General features: G+C 42.8%; 1 protein-coding gene across 1 annotated transcript in view; it reads left to right on the plus strand.

Moving 5' to 3' along the window:
• The first annotated feature begins 6,002 nt into the window (after positions 1–6,002).
• LOC134345417 (heparan-sulfate 6-O-sulfotransferase 1-like) overlaps positions 6,003–22,089 on the plus strand; it is a 351,736-nt gene continuing 335,649 nt past the window's right edge. The window contains exon 1 of the mRNA XM_063046045.1: positions 6,003–7,311. Coding sequence (XP_062902115.1) covers positions 6,791–7,311 — 521 coding nt within the window. The 5' untranslated portion in view covers positions 6,003–6,790. The remainder of the gene's footprint in view (positions 7,312–22,089) is intronic.

Below are 22,089 nucleotides of genomic sequence, written 5' to 3' on the forward strand. Positions count from 1 at the left end.
TTTCAGGCCGAGACCCTTTGTCAGGACGAAGGGTCTCGGTCTGAAACGTCGACTGTACCTCTTCCTAGAGATGCTGCCTGGCCTGCTGCGTTCACCAGCAACTTTGATGTGTATTGCTTGAATTTCCAGCATCTGCAGAATCCCTGTTGTTTGCATTTTTAATATTACTTCATGGGCTTTGTAACTGCCTGGTAGCACAAAGGAAATAGCTAACACCTACACTTAGTTTTCCTTCTCTGACTTCTTAATTGAACACATTTCTCCTCCTTTCTTTGTATACATTTCTTTAATTACATGGTGTTTATTTCTTCACTACCAGACTAGATTGACTGCTGGTTCCACGTCGTGCAGGTCTGTGGAGTTTCAGCACGCAATGTCTCCACGTTGCAAGTAACATAGGCACAGCCATATAACAATTTCCTGTTGCTGAATTCTCATTTGTTAAGACAAATTTTGGGTCTTTATGTTGTGTTCATTAATTTAAAAAGGCAACTGTTACTGTAATGTGACTGTGCAAAGGTTGCGTTGAAATAACCTTCTTTCTCTTGAAAGTGCCCCCAGTCCTGACATACTACTCTGTTTCCTTCTTATTTCTGTTGAATTTGAGAACTGGGAAGAGTAACAGCATGGGAAATCTGATCCAGCAGATTGGCCTTAGTATTTGTGGAATGGGGAACACTTGCAAAAATCTATGTTTAATTCACCATGAAGTCACCTGGCACCAGTGGACTTTATCAGCAGTGGAAGTTCAGACATGATCTCTTCTTTACACTGATCAAGTTCAGGAAAATTCGCCAGGAATTATACTGTTTTTCCATTGCATATTTCTGTGGTCCTGGATGAATCCACTCTGATGCGGGAAAAAACAGTGCTGCTCCTAATCTAACATGATTACCTTTCCTGAACCTTCAAATATTAGCCTAGTTTACTAATAAGCATTTAACATGGTGTAATGTATAAACAACTGGGTAATAATTAATCGAGTTTGCTCGATCAATAACCTTGAACCCACTGTTCCAACAGCTGTAATCACCTTCTTTACCACACGGATTACACCACTTCAAAGGTGCACCAATGCCTTTTTAGCTCTTCAGCAATGAGTTGCCTGCATATAAAGGATGAATATTTAAAATATAAGTTTGAAACTAATTTGCAAAGATATAGAGAAAGGGCTGGCGGGAGGGGCGGTGGGGGTAATAGAAGTAGTGTGTTGCCTTGGTGGCTCACCAGTGCAGATCTGACAGGCTGAATATCTGGCTTCTGTGGTGTAACCATTCCCTGATTTCATGTTTCAATCCTCTCCACTTTGACTATCAGCCTGAATACACTGTACCTCCACAATAGACAATGTTTAGGAATGCAAGGGCAGATTTTCCTTCCAGGAATGCTGAGGCTAATGGCAGCAATCAAAAAGGTCGTTTGGGAAATTGTAAAACTGTACAATTGGAAGCTTGGGGAAAAGAGCAGGAAAGTGAGGCTAATTAGATTGTTCTTTCAACAACCACGATAACTTACGTACAAATGTACATTTGCAGCAAAATATCCTGAGAGAACTCACAGTCAACACTCGACACTGAGTCACACAAGAAGGTATCGGGTCTGATATCCAAAATCAGGGTTAAGAAAATAATTGTTATCATAAATGTTTTAAAGGAGGTAAAAGAAATGATTTGTCAATTTATATACGCTGAATTGGCACAGAAATCACTGACAAAGTAAAGCACATTTAAGATAGCTCCTTGGTCTTTCAACAGTGGTGTGGCACACCATGTGGTTGCAAGTCTATGTTTTCTTTTGACTGTTGTCTGCATGGTTAGATGTTACTTGCAACCTGGATGATATGCATTGGACTCCAGTTTAGAACATTAGGAGTGACAGGAGTAACCCCCTCACTATCATTAGTGTCCAGCCCCACAGAGCCCAACTGGGAGGATGCAGAAGGGAAATGAACAGGAGGTCGGCAGACACTGGAAATGAAGAAAATGACAGACAGAAAATGCCTCCGACAAGTAACATAGTTATTGACAGCTCTAAAACAAAAGGAAAAATGAACCCAATGTTTCAGGTCAGACATCAGCAATTGCCGCTTGTCTGATGAAGCAACAATACAAGGAAGCTAGCGCCACTTCCAAAAGAGGTGACAGAAAAAATAGAGAGAAAAGAGATTGGAGAGATCCCAGCTATGAACTTGGAGTGGAAGCAACGAGCCCAGTACACAATTCTGGGACTGAGGTGTGGTGGAATCACCTCTGCAGCTTGGTGATGAGGCTCAGGAGCAATAACAATGAAGACTAGAGTCAGGAAAAGAAGTCAACTCTAACGAAGATGAAAGTCTCTCCTCAACAGCACTGCCTACGTGTTAGCAGAACTCAGCCGTCCTTCTGTGAGGAGACCAGGACTTAGGCCTCAGCCTGAGGTAAGTGCAACAGTTCCTACCACCCCCTCGAGGCATCCTGGACAGAATAACTGACGCTGCAGTGTGTCTATACATTCACAATGCATCGGGTTGAAAGATGTAGTTATGCCATACAGTGGGAATGTCTCACTCTTTACGCTGAGCTAATTCATCTGAGACAGCTGGCTTTCTCCCTTTGATCACTCATAAGTAGCAGTATGTAAATGAACAGCTCAGGCTAACAGTGTTGGTTAACACGTGTACAACTTCTACTTGGAAGAGGGATTGGAGCCCCACTCCCACACGTGTGTGTCCCCTATTAATAAGCAATACTTTCAGAAAAGGCAGAAGAGAGAAAATGAAAAGTAAATAAGTTGAGGCATTCTTAAAATGTATATGATAGGAGCAGAAGTTCTCTAACTTTGTTGTACACAGCAATGTTCCAATGGAAGTCTCATATTAGTTCCTCATGTTACTTTAAAAGAGAAGAGTTGGAGAGATGGTGTGAAAATTGTGTTAGAAATGAACTTTAGAATGGAGTTGCAGACCGTGTTACAAATGTTTCTCTATTCATGTTCCAATAAGATGGCAGCATGCTCAGACACAGCAGCCTCTCCGGATCCAACCAAAGGTTGCTATTGCCTTTTCTTAAACAATTTTTTTATGATCACAAGACACTGCTGCATATTAAGAACTTCAAATACTGCAGGCCTATCCGTCAGTGAGGAGATGGAGGAGCAGGATTTAGTGTGGACCGTGTTGCTGGCTGCAACAGAAAGGCATCGGAGTCGGTGTGCCAAGGTGGTGTGTTGTCTAACAACAGGTGTTTGGTTTAGACATTTTTCTTGTGATTGTAAGGCCTGTTGGACATTGGTAATGTAGAACACTGCTAGTCTGGTTAACTGGTTTATTGGCGAGACTGATAGCAGGGGAGCTGCAGAGCCTCAGTTGTGGTGTAGTCTAGGCCTCATGCCTTGGGGTCACCTGTTGCAAGCCGCCCAGGAGAGGAGATGTCAGAGGCGGTGTGGCACATTGTCCATGGTGGGTTGAGGCTGGCTTCTCCTGTTGGTGCTGCTCTCCAGTGTTTGCTCGGTAGAAGACGAGCTGGATCGCGCTCGTCTGCGGACTGCTGCAGGCTTGTTCTTGCCGACAGATACCCATGCACCATCAATCTGCAGGACATGACACTCAGAGACTTGGGCTATATTATATTTTTTTGAGTGACGGTATGTTTACTGCTATTTTATATTTGCTTTGTGCTGTGTATGATGTTGGTACTGTGTTTTGCACCTTGGCCCCAGAGGCTTCATTTGGCTGTATTCACAAGTGCCAGAGGAATAGTTCTGGCCTGTTGATTTCCACGTGAGAATTCGATTACAGTGGAAGACTGCAACCTCTGAGTACAGGAGAATAATATAAAATGCAGAACAACAGCAGAAGAGAAACAGCCTGAGCTAATTCCTCACCTCTACTGGAGGCTGAGATTGGAATTAGCTGGACAAGAAGTCACTTAACCATTAAAGAGTATTTGGGAACTATGTTGGGAATACATAAAGACATTAGTGAAATCTAATATAAAATGAGACCATAGATTATCCAGTAAAAAGATAAACAATTTCATCCGAAGTACTTTTTATTTGTTTTCTTCATCTATGAAAATATTTCATTGTGTTGCTTGTGAGTCACATCAATAGCAATGGTTAGGGTGAATTATTGCTTGTTGTATTTTTATATATCTCATGCCAACTGTAGGAGTCATGTATCTGTTCTCTATTTGTTTTGTATTCTGTGTTGCAGGTTTATTATGTTTACAGTCATAGAGTCATAGAAAAGTACAGCACAGAGGCAGGCCTCTCAGCCCACCTAGTTCATGCTGAGCCACTTAAACTGTCTGCTCCCATCCACCTGCACTGGGACCACAGTCCTCATCATGCCTACCATCCATGTACCTATCCAAACTTCTATTAAGTGGTTGAAATCAAGCTTGCATGCACCACTTGCGCTAACAGCTCGTTCTACATTCTCATGACCCTCCGGATTAAGATATTTCCTCTCCTGTGCCCCTTAAGCTTTTCACCCCTTACCCATGACCTCTGGTTATAGTCCCACCCAACCCCAGTGGGGAGTGGAAAAACCCTGCTTGCATGCCTCGTAATTTTGTATACCGCTATCAAATCTCCTCTCACTCTTCCACAGTGCAAGGAGTAAAACCCAAACCTGTTCAATCTTTCCCTATAACTCAGAACCACCAGATCCAGCAACATCCTTGTAAATTTTCTCTGTACTCTTGCCTACACCTTTCCTGTATGTAGGTGACCAAAACTGCACACAATACTCCAAATTAGGCCTCACCAATGTCTTATACAACTTCAACATAACATTCCATCTGTACTCAATACTTGGATTATAATGACCAGTCACATTAGTGGGGGCATAGTAAAAGCAAAGAGAGTAAGATATGTTTTCTTGCAGATCTATAGCTTGGGACCAGCAGAGGTTATACCTTTGCTGACCACCTAAAATGCTGAGATAACGCTCAATAATGCATAATTGTACACTTGGTGATTGCTAATAAAAGATCAAAATAAAGAGTTCGATTCTTTGGAACAATCATTTAATTGGAGCTGAGGGTGTGTCATGCAAGTGTAATAACCCTGTGGTGGTTGGAGGCTAGCGGTAGATGTTTTGTTTTGATTTTGGATGAACTTTCCCACTACACCAACCATTCAACTTGACGGTGTTATCTTGCAGACAATGTTAACAACGGGAAAGTGCACTTTCTAGAATTTGGAGCAACAGTCAGCTGGAGGAACTCTGGGCAGCACCTGTGGTGGGGACGGGAGGGGGGGCAGAGAAAAGGAATTGTCACCATTTTAGGTCTGGATCTTAGATAAGGAGAGAGGGTGGCAAGTATAAAATGGAGAGGGGGAGTAATGGGAGATTTTATTAACTAACAATAATAGTGGTCATGAAAGAGATATGTGAATGGTCTGTTGTACAGAGAGAAGAGATGAGAGTGGTTTGCAAACTTAATGGACGTTATGACCTCCACCTGGAGTGAACATGTTGGTGGTGTCAGCTGGTCTCCTCGTTAACATAGTTTTTTGGATAAGTAGAAATACACTTATTTATATTCTACCTTTCACAAATTTAGTGTATCCTAACTGTTGTGCGGCAATTGTAGTAGACATTTAAAAATATCAGTTAAAACCAGACATCAATCAGTGTTGTGTCGGGGGCGGGGGAGACACACACTGATCATTCCTCCTCAGTAATCCGAGTGAGCTCTCCAGATTCTTCCTAATGGTGGTCCCTGACACATACCCTGAATCCCAGTGGCTCTCACACTGGTAGCCGTGCCGTCAGCTGACAAGAGCTTTAGCCCAAGAATTCCCCCTGCAAACCTCCCTCGCCTCTTTAGTTATTCCTTCTAACGACTCCCATTAACCTAACATCCCCATTAAGAAGCAAGTTGTCAATTTGTTTGGTAACCGCTGTTGCAGGCGCTAAATAAATGCAGCTTACCCGCCGGTCAACACAGAATAAATTTGCAGTTGGCATTTCACCCCAGAAACGCCAGTAAAAATGCTGACTCCCTTTCGTTTGGAACACTTGCTGGTTTTATTTCAGATTCGATCGTCCAATTGCTTGTTTTTTTTAAAATCAGCGTTGGCACATGGTGTTTGGGAATGTAAAGTCTGTTTCCAGGATTTGTCGACAGGAGATTTTATTTCGCTTTTGTTTCCGCGTACTTCTTCCAGCTGGTTTTATTTGCACGGGCGAGAGAGGAGAGGGGGATTTCACGGGACTCGGCCCGGGCGAGACACCGGCTACTTGGACGCGCAGAGCGTGCAGTTCTCGGCAACTCCTGTGCGGGCGTGCCCCGCAACCAAACTGATTTTACGTGCAATTCTCTGCCCCCACCTCTTCCTTCTCTCTCGCTCTCTCTCTCTATTTTCCCTATCTGGTTGGAAAGCAGTGTGGCCGCTGTGCATGCTGGGCTCAGATTGCAGAGAAGGATGGTGATGGTGGTATTAGGAGTTCCATTGGAGGAGGAAGCGGTCCGAGAGGCGGCAGTGCGATGTGGATGTCGGTGTGCAAGTTGTGTGCGTGTGTCTACGTGTTGAGTGAGTGTCACCGAGCCGGCTAGCCGCAGCCTCCGTCAGTTTCAGCAGGCGAGCCCCCCGGTCAGTTTCACTCTGGTTACTTTCAGCTACGTTGTAACCAACGCATCACAGCCCTGGCCACGCCGGGGGAGGGCTGTTTGATTATCTTCCTACTCTATTCTCCACCGCCGAAAAGGAAAAGGAAAAAAAGACACCTCAGTATTTGTCAGCCAGCTGGAAGCGTTTGTTACAAAGCCATCCCTGCATCTCCTCAGTGAGATGGTAACCCATGAAGCTCACTGTAAAGAACATGGTTGAAAGGACCAACAAATTTATTCTGATTATTGCCGGATTCGCAATTTTCATGATGATCGTTTTCCAGTACGTTTGCCCTGGGACCAACTGTAGGATCTCGGGACCCAGGGGTTTCCAACAAGATGAATCAGTGGATATTTTCCCTACCCCCGACCCACACTACGTGAAGAAATACTACTTCCCAGTGCTGGACCTGGAGAGGACGGTGGATTTTGACATCAAGGGGGACGACGTGATCGTCTTTCTGCACATTCAGAAAACTGGGGGCACCACGTTTGGCCGGCACCTGGTGCAAAACGTCAAGCTGGAGGTGCCCTGCGAGTGCAAGCCGGGCCAGAAGAAATGTACTTGTTACCGACCTAACCGCAAGGAGACCTGGCTCTTCTCGAGATTTTCCACTGGCTGGAGTTGCGGCTTGCACGCTGACTGGACCGAGCTCACCAACTGTGTGCCAGGAGTACTGAACAAGAAGGAAAACAAGAACAAAACTTCGAGGTAAGTCGAAGGTTTTCACAAATTTCTCTCTCTCTGTGTCTTCCATACGGTAATAGTGCTATTGTAAAGGAAACTGAATGCTGAAGACGCTGGCTGTATCGGTGTGGAGGGAGAGAAAGAGTTAACGCTTGAGGTCACCGACCTTTGGTGACTACCAGTAGTTCTACCTTTGATACACTGGATGTTCAGTTTCAATGTCCGTGTCTCCTCTCGGCTCATCCCCACGCCATGTAAATGGTCAAACTTTAAAAGGTGCCTTCACGTAATTGGAAAACGGACTTCAAATTAAGTGAATTGGCCAGGCCATGATCTTTGGCTTATGACTTAGGACCAAAACAATAAACCATTCAACCAAGGTTGGAATGAGTGGATAATATTGCTTTGCCTCCGAACCGACCCCATCTCCCCCTTTTACCAGTTCTGCAGTTGTTGTGTGGCACATTAGATAACCCATTCAGCTTAGAATATTCTGCTGACTGGGTTTCTGGTTTCATCTGACAGTCCATCAAGATTTGGAGATTCTACATCTAACGCTCCACTTTAATAAAAGAATCTAACAAAATCTGTCTTTGTACTTATCAGGATATTTTTTAAAATCTGATTCCCCCCCCCCCACAAAAGAAACCTAGTTTTTGAGTAGTGTTTTGGCATCATAATTTGGGAATTTTCTTGTATCTATTAATGAGCTATGGTGGGAGATTGCTTCTGTCTCCTGCAGTGTTGTGTTGACAGCCAGTTTAATAGTGTCATGACTGAAAGTATATAACGCTGCATTATTGTTTGCCCCTGAGTGGGTTTGTGTATGAATTTGCGTCCTTATCAATTGAGCCAATACCACATTGCAGACGGGCTTGCTGCTGTTTCCTTTTCCTTGGTATGGGAGGCGCCAGAGAAGCATTTTAACAAGGGACAAGTTTGCCAGAAGTCTAGGGATCAAGAATGCCTTTTAAAAAAAACTGCTCTCTGTTGTGGCAGGCTCCGTATTGATGCTGATATTGGGGCGAGGTGGGGCAACTTGCGGTCAGTATGCCGGGTACCTCCTTTGAGAAGATGGTGGTCACCAGTCACACTCCAGCTCTCCCACCAACCCAGCTGAAAAAGGATTCACCAATCACCTACAGATGTTAATCGCTACTCTCTATGATGTAAGCCCTTGTAGGCTTCTGAATGCTCAATGCCCCTCTCTCCTTCACAAGTGCAAGGCAAAGTCCCAGGGCAGTAAGAGAAAACAATAACCAGCAGGGCCGTCTTAATACACACTTGTGCTGTGAAATGCATTAGGCAGTGTAGGTGGGTGGGTGGGTCCCAGTGTGCCAGAAGTCCCACGACATTTCAGAAGCTTTGGATTTATGATACCAAAGAAAGCACAATAAGAGCCACTGGTCTGTGACTGAACTGTCTGTAATTTTCCATGCCTCTTTCAATCATTCCTTGTTTTTCTCTTGGCTTAAGGTTGTTCTCAGAGGACAGGCATATGCAGATGAGTTTATTTAGTGTCTGTCTGGTTATACCTATATACGTGACAATGGGCTTCATCTATCCTTTAATACAGCAGATTATTTTTAGACTCTGTCTAGTTGGAAATTGCTGCTTGCTTTACATATTTAATACCTCATTGCCTGGTTTGTTTTCATCTATCACTTCCTCTGCCTTATTGCAAATTCACAAATTGTGTTCAAACTCAATTATGCCAACTGGATCATGCATTTATTGTCCAAAACAATGTGGTATTCATTGCCTAAAAATACTGAGATACTTTCCATGGCCAAAGGCACCATTGAACTGTAAGTTATCATTGGAATGAACAGTATATTTTAAATACTTGTGAAATCCACAGAATGGTTTACAGTTCAAATGGAAAGAGGCTGCAGGTTTTGGGCCAATGGGATCAACTGCTTGATGTCACCTGGATCTGGCAGGAGTGAGACCGCATGGAAAAGATGATTTTTTTAAAATATAAAGTAGAAATGGCTATAAACTACTTCCCAGATGGGGAAAAAGCTTTATCCCCCTCCATTCCCCTGCCGCCCTTATTCCTAAAGCCAGCTTCAAACCTGTCAGCTTCACAGTGACAGCTCCAGTGGCAGCTTTTTTTAAAAAGGAAACTGTTGTCCTTACTGCTACCTCAGCTGAGATTAGCCTAGCCATGACAGATAGAGGATTGCATCTGCAATTTTCCTAATCTTTTTTGGCTTTATTCCACACAACAGTTTTCTGATGGAGCCATTAGGGGAGCTATTTCTTTTGCAGGTTATTTACTGTCTCTTTGATAACTGTTTTATTGTTGTGACCTTTACCTTTTATTTAATATAAAACGGAGAAAAATGGTGTGGAATCAGTATTGTAATTTTGTAAGGGGGTGCTGTGCTTTAAAAAAAAATTCTTGTTCTTGTTTTCAAAACCTTTCATAGACTTATTTTTTCACTGGTTCAATGGCTTTGTTGCTCGTGATTGGAAACCCCTGTTCGGCTCTATAACTCTCCAAGGTTACTGTAGTCTGGTGCCACCCACCCCCACCATTTTCATTGCACCACTCTTTAAGCCTAAGCCCTAAATCTTGGTGTTGCATTCACTTGCTTCTCCAGCTTTCTGCCTCTCCCTCCTTAAAGTACCTTCCTCTTTGACCAAGGTTCTGGTCACATGTGGCTTAATGTCACTGTTCTGTTGGAGCTCGAGGAATATTGTGGGGGTACTTCCCATGGTTAAAGACACAATATAAATGTGAGATAACATTGGAGTGAACAAAGTGGATTAAATCCTTTGATTTGAGGAGAAATCCTCACAATGGATTGCAACTGAAATGGAAACAGGCAGCAGGTTTGGGTCAAGCGGAGCGAGTGCCTTGTGTCACCTGGATCTGGCAGGAGTGAGACCACACTGTAAAGGTGAGAGCTTTGACACTTAGACTAAATGGGAGCAAAGTATCAGTTGACTTATTGATCAGGTATTCCAACAGGGGAGTGGCCAACTGCCATCTAAGCAATGGGGGCGGGGGTAGAGGTGGGGAGGAGAAACAAATAAAAATACAGTCATTGCTTGAGCGGTTTTATTATTTGTGCTACACCAGAGGGTTGAGATGAGAGAGAAGGCTACAGAGCTAAACAGATTCAACCAAAAAAGTTCTCTCCACTTCCAGGCCTTTAAATTAATACATAATACTTGTATTTTTTATGACCTTACACTGACATCAGAGGAAATACTAATTTAATTTCCCAGACACATAACACGCCCAATATTCTTCTCCATTCCCTTCCACTAAAAGGAAAAAGGTTCAGGCCATGGTTAATGCTGCAGTCGTCTCTGTACCTTCTGCAAATGGCGGGTTAACTTAAAACTGCACTGTATCTCCCTACTCAAAAGTCCAGTGGTACACCAGATCATGAACTCCATTTTTGGAGTACCAGGACTCAGTGGTCTTCAAGGACAGGCAAAGTGTAACTTTTGTAGAGTGTATTAAAAGCTGATCAGCCACACATTTAAATGTATGGTGACTGTCTGGGGGCTATCAGCTTAAAGACTGAAGATCAGTAACCTTGAACGGCTCACAGACCCATGACTGCTAATAGCAAATATCGGCCTTATTACCTTCAGATCATAGTCAGTTTAATTCTTGTTTTATTTAAAAGCTGTAAAGTCCCTAAGTAAACAAATTTACCTTTGAGTCTAACAGTCAGAAAATAGATTATGCACAGTAAATTTGTGATAGGATCATTGAAATGTGGTGCAGTAATCAGCTTATGGGCAGACCCGCTTTGAAATCTGTTTGAGTACATTGAGGTCACCAGCTTGTTTGGATTGGCGAGGAAAAAAAATCTGCCTGCAATTGGCGCTGCGATTATTGGAAATAATATACAATAACCAACTTTTTTAAGCCTCCTGCCCTCTACTCAGCCATCTTTCACTACAAAAAAGTTATGTTGCAGTTGCAGTCTGAAAACCTTTAAGATAACTAAGCAGTAGGGAGGCTCGCTAAACAAATAACCATAATCTTGGCCTGAATAGAACATAGAACACAAAATAATGCATCAAAGTACAGGGCCTTCGGCCCACAATCAGTCTAATCCTTCCCTCTCGCATAGCTGTCCATTTCCTCATTCACAGATTCCTTGGCAAGTTTACAACTCGTTCTTCTTGATATTTATTGCTTGCTTATTTACTTATTAATTAATTAAAACATTTTTTTGTACTTGCACAGTTTGCTATCATTTTCACATTGGATGTTTGGCCCTCAATAGACTCGGCTCCAGCAATCTGCCATTTTCGCATAACCTTTGATTAACCCCTGCTATGCAGAAATCTATATACTGTAACTTTGTCTTAAATATGCTTCATGAAGTGACCTTCCCTGGACAGAGATCCCACTAGTCTGTGGGAAAAGCAGTTTCTCCTTGTATCCATCCTAAATTCTTTCCCCGGAATCTTGAGGTTATGTCCCCTAGTTCCTGTGTCGCTTACCAGTGGAAACCACTTCAATATCTATTGGTTTCATAATATTTTATGTTTCTAGAAGACAGCTTGTCATTTTTCTGAGGGTTTAGTGTGGATGAATTGATGATCGTTGGGAACTTGGGAGGATAAAGGGCCTGTTTTCCACTTTATGACAATAGTACTCCACCCCCCCCACCATCTACGAAACATGAGAAGGCCATGTAAACTTTTGGTTTTCATGGAAAATGACTGTAATGATGTAATGTTCTCAAGGCTTTGGTAAAGGTCATGGGAATTGATTTAATAAAAGTGAAATTTGAACTAGTCAGTCTCAGTAAAATAATGGCGCCATCTCATTATAAGGAGTTGGTGCTCCTTTAAGATATAATACGGAACCCTCCTGGTTTTACATTTTAATGAACAATGTATAAAATTTGGCAGTGTGAGGTTAAAATACCAATTAAAATCCATGGAGTTTGTTGGTAGATGGCAAACACCATAAAATCTGTCACAATCGTAAGCCTGTATCCCAGGTTACAATGCAATCTAATGATCAACTAATGCCCTAGTGCATCACTGCAAGCCAGATGTGACTAAACTAAGAGGCCGTTTAACCTTTACCTTCTTCCCCAATTTATTTCCATTGCAAGTGTTTGTTTAATGAAATGTCACACTACTTCTGTATTTGCAAACAAGGTGCAGAGTAACAAAATCATGAAGTTCCACATAATTAACATAATACAATATATTTTCTACATTGACTCTAAGCATTATTTGGAGATGAGGAACCCAAATTTAAACAGTGGTGGGAGAGTTAATTGGATCAAATGTTTATTTTGGTGAATAGTGGATTCGTATATTTAGATTAACTAATTACCTTCTTCCCTCTCCTCCCTCACTAACCACCTCCTCCCAACTCCCACCACCTACCTTGTCGCCATCCCTGCATCTTTTGAAGCTCAGAACAATTTTTTAAAAATAGGCTTAACAATCACATTGCCTTGAACTCCTAAGATGGATCGAAATGTAATGCAAGTTTCTCATACCAGGAAATAGTTAACAATCATTTTGCCTTTGTGGTCTCTTTCATAATCTCTGGATACCACAAAGCATTTTACAGCAAATGAAGCGCCTTTGAAATATAATCATTGTTGTAATGTGGAATATGCAGCAGCCACCTCATACACAACACCCCCAAAGAACAATGTGATCATTATCAGATAATTTGTTTGGTGATGTTGACTGAAGGATAAATATCAGACACAGCAGCACTGGAAAAATCTCTGTGACTCCTCAGAATAGTCCATGGGAATATCTTGCGCCCATCTGAAAAGACAACTGGATCCCTGATTTATTGTCTAATGCACCTTTGTCATTGCAATAATTAAATGGCCCTCAGTGTTTAAGAATTATAACAATCACACTTGTAGTGTTGGTCATCCTGTTAATGTGGTTCAGAAAGGTGTTTCTTGTCATTTCATTGTACCCTGGACAAAGAAGTGACGCATGTTGACAGTTCAGCTTCATCTCCTGGGTAAATCCTATTTGCTGGCCTCTTTGGTCACTGAATGGGCATCTCATTGCAAAGTTAGTTTTCTAGTTGAGTTTAGTAGGATTGCACCTGCTCATGAGATTGTTTGGGGAGCATCATAAACTATGCAAATGCTGCTGTAATTTCTAAATTAATTCCCATGGTTATTTAAATGTAGTTTTCTGTTCGTCTGGGAATAATCACTGCATTGTGCCTTTTCTCAGTCGCATGATATTAATTCCTAGTTGCAGCATTACAGTATATTTTCATGACGCAGCTCAACAGGCCATTAACTGCATTGCTTCATAGCTGCATTAAGCAGTTAAAATCAGCAGGTCCTGGCATTTCAACCTGTTAATTAAAAAGCTCCATGTATTAGCTGGATTCAAATTTGGAGCATTGTTCTTCAGCTTCTCAAGCCTTGCAGACAGCATCAGCATGTAATCACTGATTTAGCTGCATTTGAAATATTGGTTGTGAAATATTCCATTTCTCATTTTGTTGCAATTTGCACAATTCCTGTTTATATTTATTCCAATGCCACTTCAGTGCTGCACACAAGATTTAAGTAGGTGTAATGCAGTTGATTTCTTTTTGGTAACGTATCGGTCTGATCTGTAGAGAAACATCCAACAGTGTGATGGATATCACAGTTTTAATCATTGGTTAGTGGCTGTGGAGAGCAATCTGAGACATCTGAACAGCAGAGTGAAGCATCCCTGGGTGTGGAGCTCTTGCTGTTAGCGATGATGAATTGTGCTGTCCAAGCAAGTGCAACTGGGTACAGAAAGTTTTGCTCTTGAGATATATAAGACATAGGGAACTGAACCTGTGACTTTGGGCTTATGGTGTCCTAAGCACTCCATTACTGTGTTTTCCTTTTGTATTTAGGTTTGCAGTACTATTACTGATTGACTACCATGGTTGGTCAGCAATATTATCACTGTTTTTTAAAGCCATTAGCTTGCTGGAAGTGAATAGGATAAAACCATTCTCTTATTTAATCATGCTATACCTGTACCTGAAGTTGGTTGTGGACCAGAAGTAAAGCTTTTGGAACTTGCCAAGGTCAACTGCTGAGTGATGTTATTTTTGGCTCTTCTAGGTTGTCCTAGGTTACTGGACCAAGGCATTGGAATTACATCTGTGTAACGAATTACTAATTTCAGCAATAGTTATAACATTACCTGCAATTATTTTTATGATGTTGCAGTGGTAACAACAATTAACTAATCCTTGGGATAATGCTGCTATTTGTGTCACTGACATAATTTCATGTGAAAATCTACCTAACTTCTCTCAAAGAAAATGGAGTCTTCTTGTGGCAAAAATTCTCAAGGGGAAGTTGGGAGCTTCCCTGGTATGCAATCATTTAGCATGCATTTAAGTTTGGACTCTTGCTATTCAGAATGAAGAAAAATGGAATAATTCTGAGGTGCTACTAAACTCAGCCCACCTTGGCACCATCGAGCCTTTGTAGGCAACCCTGTCTTTGTGAGCAATATTCTATGTTGAAGGTGGTGCCTTAAGGTTCATGCTAAAGCTGCATGGCAGGTTTCCATAAAGTGGAATAAATGTACATTTATTCTGTTTCAGTACGAATGAATGTGGGATAACTGTAACCCTGAAAATCAAGACATTCCTCCTCATTGTTGTAGACTAAGAGAAAGAGGCCCTTTGGCCCACTCATCAATGCTGACCAAGATGCCCACATAGTCCATTTGCCTATGTTTAGTCCCCAAGACCATTAAACATTTCTCAACCGTGTACTTATCCAAATAGCTTTTGGATATAATGGCAAGCATGCGTGCGCACACAAATGGGCTCTGTTTGGTTTCATGGGTTCTTTTGCATCCACTTTGGTAGGCTGGGAGTTCATCATTTCATTGGAAAAGCAGCAAAATCCTCTTTAATTCCTCGGTGTGGTGAGTGAGCAGCAGTCCATTTGTGCTTAGAGTAAGTCTCGTATCTCAAGGCCAACTGGCGGAGAGTTAATATGAAATTTTAATCATCAATGAAGTGATGGTATTAATAACAGCTCTTTCCATATGTAACAATTCCATGCTCTTCATTGCGGAAGAATCTCTGCTCATAAATCAGAAACTGTAATTTGGGCATCCATTCTGAAGGCAAAACAACAAAAAAAATCAAATGAAAACAAGATTTTTGAGAATATATCTGAAATCAGATTATTTTGTAAGTCTGTCCTTTTGGTCTATCCTTGCTTGTGGCAGTTTCAGGAACCGAGAGTAACCCTAGTGCAGGATTTCGACTCCGAAACATTGACAATTCTTTTCCCCCACGTTTTAGGTAAATAATACATCCTTTCATCATCTTCACTTTCATGAGTTAGTAATTGTAACGTGTTGTTATCAAGCATATTGTTATTTTTCCCACATTTCTCTAATGATGAAAATTATGTATTGCATTGAACTAAGTTAACAAATTTCACGTCGCATAAGATGATGAGAGGCATTGATCGTGTGGATAGTCAGAGGCTTTTTCCCAGGGCTGAAATGGCTCGCACAGGAGGGCACATTTTTAAGGTGCTTGGAAGTAGGTACGGAGGAGATGTCAGGGGTAATTTTTTTTTTAATACAGAGAGTGGTGAGTGCGTGGAATGGGCTGCTGGTGACGGTGGTGTAGACGGATATGATAGGATCTTTGAAGAGACTCCTGGATAGGTACATGGAGCTTAGAAAAATAGAGTGCTCTGGGTAACCCTAGGTAATTTCTAAGGTAAGGACATGTACGGCACAGCTTTGTGGGCCAAAGGGCCTGTATTGTTTCTACAATGCATGTTTACTTCCCTGTTAAGAAGGTGATATGGTAATAGCCACTTCAGTAATGGCTGACTTATTTTACTGAGCACTGCTTTTAAAGCATGGCTGTTTTTCCACATTTTGTAGGCTCTTCTCACAAGTAGCCACTTGATGAGGCGATGTAGTGTATTCTGTAATACTGCAAGCAGTCTGGAATAAATAGTGCTTCACCACAACAGAAATGGAGATGTGCACTACTGCTGTTGTCTTTATTAAAGGCTTTGCTGCCTTTTGCAGTGGTGTTGACCATTATTTTAGGCTGTTCCTCAGAGCTCTGGCTCAGAACCACTATGTGGCAACCTGCATGGTTGAGTGCGTTTCGTTTTCAGAATTTAAGAACCAATAGAAATATGAGTCGGTCAGAGAGCCCCTCAAGCTCATTGCATCCTTCATTAAGATCCTGGCTGAACCTGCACAGATATAGAGTTGTGAAGGCAGCCTACTTCACCATGTAAACCAGCCTCTCCTCCTTTGATTCAGTCTACACCCTCCTGCGGCGGGAAAGCGGCTAACATAATCAAGTATCCCTCTCTGTCAGGCCCTTCTCACTTCTCTCTTCTCCCTTCTCCCATTCAAAAACTTGAGGGCACATACCACCAGTCTCTAGGATGGTTTCTATCCCACTGCTATCAGACTCTGGAACAGACCTCTCATAAGTTAAAGATGAATTCTTGATCTACTCGTGTAACACATCACGGTTCTTGCACTTTATTTGTCATCCTGCATTGCTCTTTCATTGTAGCTGCAAGGCTATATTCTGCATTTTGTTTTCTTTTTATGACCTCGATACATTTGTACATGGCTTGATCTGCCTGAATGGCACACAAATTAACCTTTCTACTGTATCTTGTTCAAAGTAAATTTTCTTATCAAAGTACATATATGTCACCATACACAACCCTGTGATTCATTTTTTTTCTGGGAAGACTCAATAAATCTGTAGAATAATAACTATAACAGAATCAATGAAAGACTGCCCAACTAGGATGTTCAGCTGGAGTGCAGAAGACAACAAACTGGAAATGCAAAAAGAAGAAACAATAAATATCGAGAACATTAGATGAAGAGTCCTTGAAAGTGAGTCCATAGGCTGTGGGAATATTTCAATGATAAGTTTGAGTGAAGTTATCTCCTTTGGTTCAAGAGCCTGATGGCTGAGGGATAATAACTGTTCCTGAACCTAGTGGTGCGAGTCTGAGGCTCTTCTATCTTCTTCCTGATGGCAGCAGTGAGAAGAGAGCATGTCCTGGGTGGTGGATGTCCCTGATGATGGATGCTACTTTCCTGCGACATCATTTCATGTAGATGTGCTGAATGGTTGGGAGGGCTTTACCCATGATGGACTGGACCATATCCACTACTTTTTGTAGGATTTTCCGTTCAAAGGCATTGGTGTTTCCATAGCATGCTGTGATGCATCCAGTCAATATACTCTCCAGCACACAGCTGTAGAAGTTTGTCTTTTTTTAGATGTCATGTGACAATGATAAGCCAGTACCAATACCACATTTTGTCCCTTTGCCTTGATCGTATTTATGGCCAAAAGGTTTGTGTGTTTCAGCCCTGAATGTGCAGGTGCCTTGGTGTTCTACCAAGGCAGCGAAATGTAAAGATTTACAGCACTTTTTAAAAAAAAACACCAATTCCTTGAAACTAATCTCCTTCTCATGGATGATCCCAGCTTGGGGAAGAGGGCTGTTAGTCTCTCAATTCCTCTCAGAATCATAGATGTTTCAATAACATTACGAGACGCTTAATTTTTATCATGCAATCTCTCATTCCAGGAATCAGCCCTGTAAATCAGTACTAACTTCCATAGTACAGAGGAAGGGATACTCTATCTCAGGTTCTGCTCATGTTGAAGTTTGAGACTGCTGGGCCAACATTCCTGCTTGGAACAACCATTAAGCTGAAATAATGGTTGAGCAATGTTTCAACAAAAAAAATCTGTGGGGAGCATGCATATTCTAATGAGTTTTGAGGGCTCACTATTTTTACTGGCAAGGCTCCAGTATATAAAGCATTCCTCTCTCTTGCAATAGAGACAACATGTTAAATGTATTTCATTATCTGTAAAGTGCTTTGGGACATCCAGAGGTTATGAAATGAATGAAAGTCCTTTCTTTAACTCATTTAGTATTTCCTGTAGAAAGAGAAGTACTTCAGTAAATCCAGCACTCCACACTTCAAATCTCAACGGAAGTGTGAGCAGTGCTGGTTTCAGAATACCTTTTAAATTCTAGTTTGAATTACCTTTGAGTTGTGTGGTGGGCTTTCGTAGAAGAATGTTTGCTGAAGGTTTTTCTCCGCTTAGCACAACCAGATTATTATTTCTGACTGGAATCTTCTCAATGGTGGAATGACGTGCATCCTTGAGAGACTGCGAGGTGCCAGAATGGTTCCAGGGATAAGGGAATTTAGCAACGTGGTTCGTTTGGTAAAGCTGGCGCAGTTCTCCCTGAAACAGCGGAGATTGAGGGAAGATTTATCGGAGGTGTAAGAATTATGACAGATTTATATAAAGTGGGCAAAGAAAATGTATTTCCGTTAGAATAGCGTATAAAGATTAGGGGGCATAGATTTATGACCTGATGTAGGAGAGTGCCAGTGCAAGGATGCGGCGGTGTAGAGAGCATTTTTTTTGTATGTACACCGAGGAGCAAAGATCTTGAACCTGAAGCCTGTGAGTGTGGTGGAAGCGAAGGCACATTTTTAAAAGGCAGGTGGCTGGGTATCTCAGCGTGATAGGCTTGTAGGTCCATGAGAAATCGGGAAAATGGACCTGACAGACTAGCTCTCTAGAGAGGGAGTATGAACTTGATGGATCTAATGGTTGTCCCTGAACAGTTTCTAAAAATAAAGTGACTCTGCTTGTAAATATTTGAAGGTGCAATTCAACTTACAATTGCCTTAGTTTCATGTGACACTTCTAATTATATGTTGTCTTTCCATAATCACTTTATCAGAAAGTTGATGTGTTTTAAACTCCCCAATGTAATCACTGACACTGTTATTGTAGTGCTCACACTCTGGTCTAAAAGTCTGTTGGTGCTAGTAAGTTTTACGATTTAACCAGTACTCAATATTTCAGTATCGTCATGAAATCTAATGTTATCCTTTTGTAATTTTTCTCCATTACAAATCATCTTCTTAAATCAGTCCCTCTTCTTATCTGTTCTCACCTTCAATCACAAGTTCAAGGAGCTCAAGGTATTCCTTATCAGTGAGATTGCATTCATTTTCTCTACTGCTTCTTCCCTAAGTCGACCAAATCAAATTTATGAATGACTTCCTTCTCCAGCAGAGCCTCCTAGTTTTTGTATTGAACAAGCATCTTTGTCATATTTCCTGCTCATCCACAAGGTGACACTTGAGAGCATGAGACATGCTCCTTGCTCTTTCAACCAGATTCCAAATGGACTACTGTCCACTCAGTAATTCCTGCCTTTTGTTCACTGATGCAGTTACTTTCATCTTTGCTATCATCTCTCATTTTGTGTTCATTGTGTGCCCTTCTATATTGGCAACCACCTGCTCAGCATCCCCTCTTCTCTTGTCTTTGAACATGTTGTGACTTCTTGAATATGTGCTAGCCTGGGACTGTTGTTTGAATCCCAAAGTCAAATTTCCTCCCTGTCACAATACCAAAATAACATTGATCCATGTAAACAACAGGAATTCTGCAGATGCTGGAAATTCAAGCAATGTACATCAAAGTTGCTGGTGAACGCAGCAGGCCAAGCAGCATCTGTAGGAAGAGGTGCAGTCGATGTTTCAGGCCGAGACCCTTCGTCAGGACTAACTGAAGGAAGAGTGAGTAAGGGATTTGAAAGTTGGAGGGAGAGGGGGAGATCCAAAATGATAGGAGAAGACAGGAGGGGGAAGGATAGAGCCGAGAGCTGGACAGGTGATAGGCAAAAGGGGATACGAGAGGATCATGGGACAGGAGGTCCGGGAAGAAAGACAACGGGGGGGGGGTGACCCAGAGGATGGGCAAGAGGTATATTCAGAGGGACAGAGGGAGAAAAAGGAGAGTGAGAGAAAGAATGTGTGCATAAAAATAAGTAACAGATGGGGTACGAGGGGGAGGTGGGGCCTTAGCGGAAGTTAGAGAAGTCGATGTTCATGCCATCAGGTTGGAGGCTACCCAGACGGAATATAAGGTGTTGTTCCTCCAACCTGAGTGTGGCTTCATCTTTACAGTAGAGGAGGCCGTGGATAGACATGTCAGAATGGGAATGGGATGTGGAATTAAAATGTGTGGCCACTGGGAGATCCTGCTTTCTCTGGCGAACAGAGCGTAGGTGTTCAGCAAAGCGGTCTCCCAGTCTGCGTCGGGTCTCGCCAATATATAAAAGGCCACATCGGGAGCACCGACGCAGTATATCACCCCAGTCGACTCACAGGTGAAGTCCTGACGAAGGGTCTCGGCCTGAAACGTCGACTGCGCCTCTTCCTATAGATGCTGCTTGGCCTGCTGCGTTCACCAGCAACTTTGATGTGTGTCACAGGTGAAGTGTTGCCTCACCTGGAAGGACTGTTTGGGGCCCTGAATGGTGGTAAGGGAGGAAGTGTAAGGGCATGTGTAGCACTTGTTCCGCTTACACGGATAAGTGCCAGGAGGGAGATCAGTGGGGAGGGATGGGGGGGACGAATGGACAAGGGAGTTGTGTAAGGAGCGATCCCTGCGGAATGCAGAGAGAGGGGGGAGGGAAAGATGTGCTTAATGGTGGGATCCAGTTGGAGGTGGCGGAAGTTACGGAGAATAATATGTTGGACCCGGAGGCTGGTGGGGTGGTAGGTGAGGACCAGGGGAACCCTATTCCTAGTGGGGTGGCAGGAGGATGGAGTGAGAGCAGATGTACGTGAAATGGGGGAGATGCGTTTAAGAGCAGAGTTGATAGTGGAGGAAGGGAAGCCCCTTTCTTTAAAAAAGGAAGACATCTCCCTCGTCCTAGAATGAAAAGCCTCATCCTGAGAGCAGATGTGGCGGAGACGGAGGAATTGCGAGAAGGGGATGGCGTTTTTGCAAGAGACAGGGTGAGAAGAGGAATAGCGCAAGAGACAGGGTGAGAAGAGGAATAGTGCACAGGGTGAGAAGAGGAATAGTGCAAGAGGCAGGGTGAGAAGAGGAATAGTGCAAGAGACAGCGACAACTCGCGGATACCTCCTCTTATTTACCCCTCGATCGTGACCCCACTAAGGAGCACCAGGCCATTGTCTCCCACACCATCACCGACTTTATCCACTCAGGGCATCTCCCATCCACTGCTACCAACCTTATAGTTCCTACACCCCGCACTTCCCGTTTCTACCTCCTACCCAAGATCCACAAACCTGCCTGTTCTGGCCGACCTATTGTCTCACCTACTCCTGCCCCACCGAACTCATTTCTGTATACCTCGACACTGTTTTATCACCCCTTGTTCAATCCCTTCCGACCTATGTTCGTGACACTTCTCACGCTCTTAAACTTTTCGATGATTTTAAGTTCCCTGGCCCCCACCGCTTTATTTTCACCATGGATGTCCAGTCCTTATATACTTCCATCCCCCATCAGGAAGGTGTCAAAGCTCTACGCTTCTTTTTGGATTCCAGACCTAATCAGTTCCCCTCTACCACCACTCTGCTCCGTCTAGCGGAATTAGTCCTTACTCTTAATAATTTCTCCTTTGGCTCCTCCCACTTCCTCCAAACTAAAGGTGTAGCTATGGGCACCCGTATGGGTCCTAGCTATGCCTGCCTTTTTGTTGGGTTTGTGGAACAATCTATGTTCTGTGCCTATTCTGGTATCTGTCCCCCACTTTTCCTTCGCTACATCGACGACTGCATTGGCGCTGCTTCCTGCACGCATGCAGAACTCGTTGACTTTATTAACTTTGCCTCCAACTTTCACCCTGCCCTCAAGTTTACCTGGTCCATTTCCGACACCTCCCTCCCCTTTCTAGATCTTTCTGTCTCTATCTCTGGAGACAGCTTATCCACTGATGTCTACTA

Source organism: Mobula hypostoma, chromosome 4, assembly GCF_963921235.1.
Source record: "Mobula hypostoma chromosome 4, sMobHyp1.1, whole genome shotgun sequence".
NCBI classification, from domain to species: Eukaryota; Metazoa; Chordata; class Chondrichthyes; order Myliobatiformes; family Myliobatidae; genus Mobula; species Mobula hypostoma.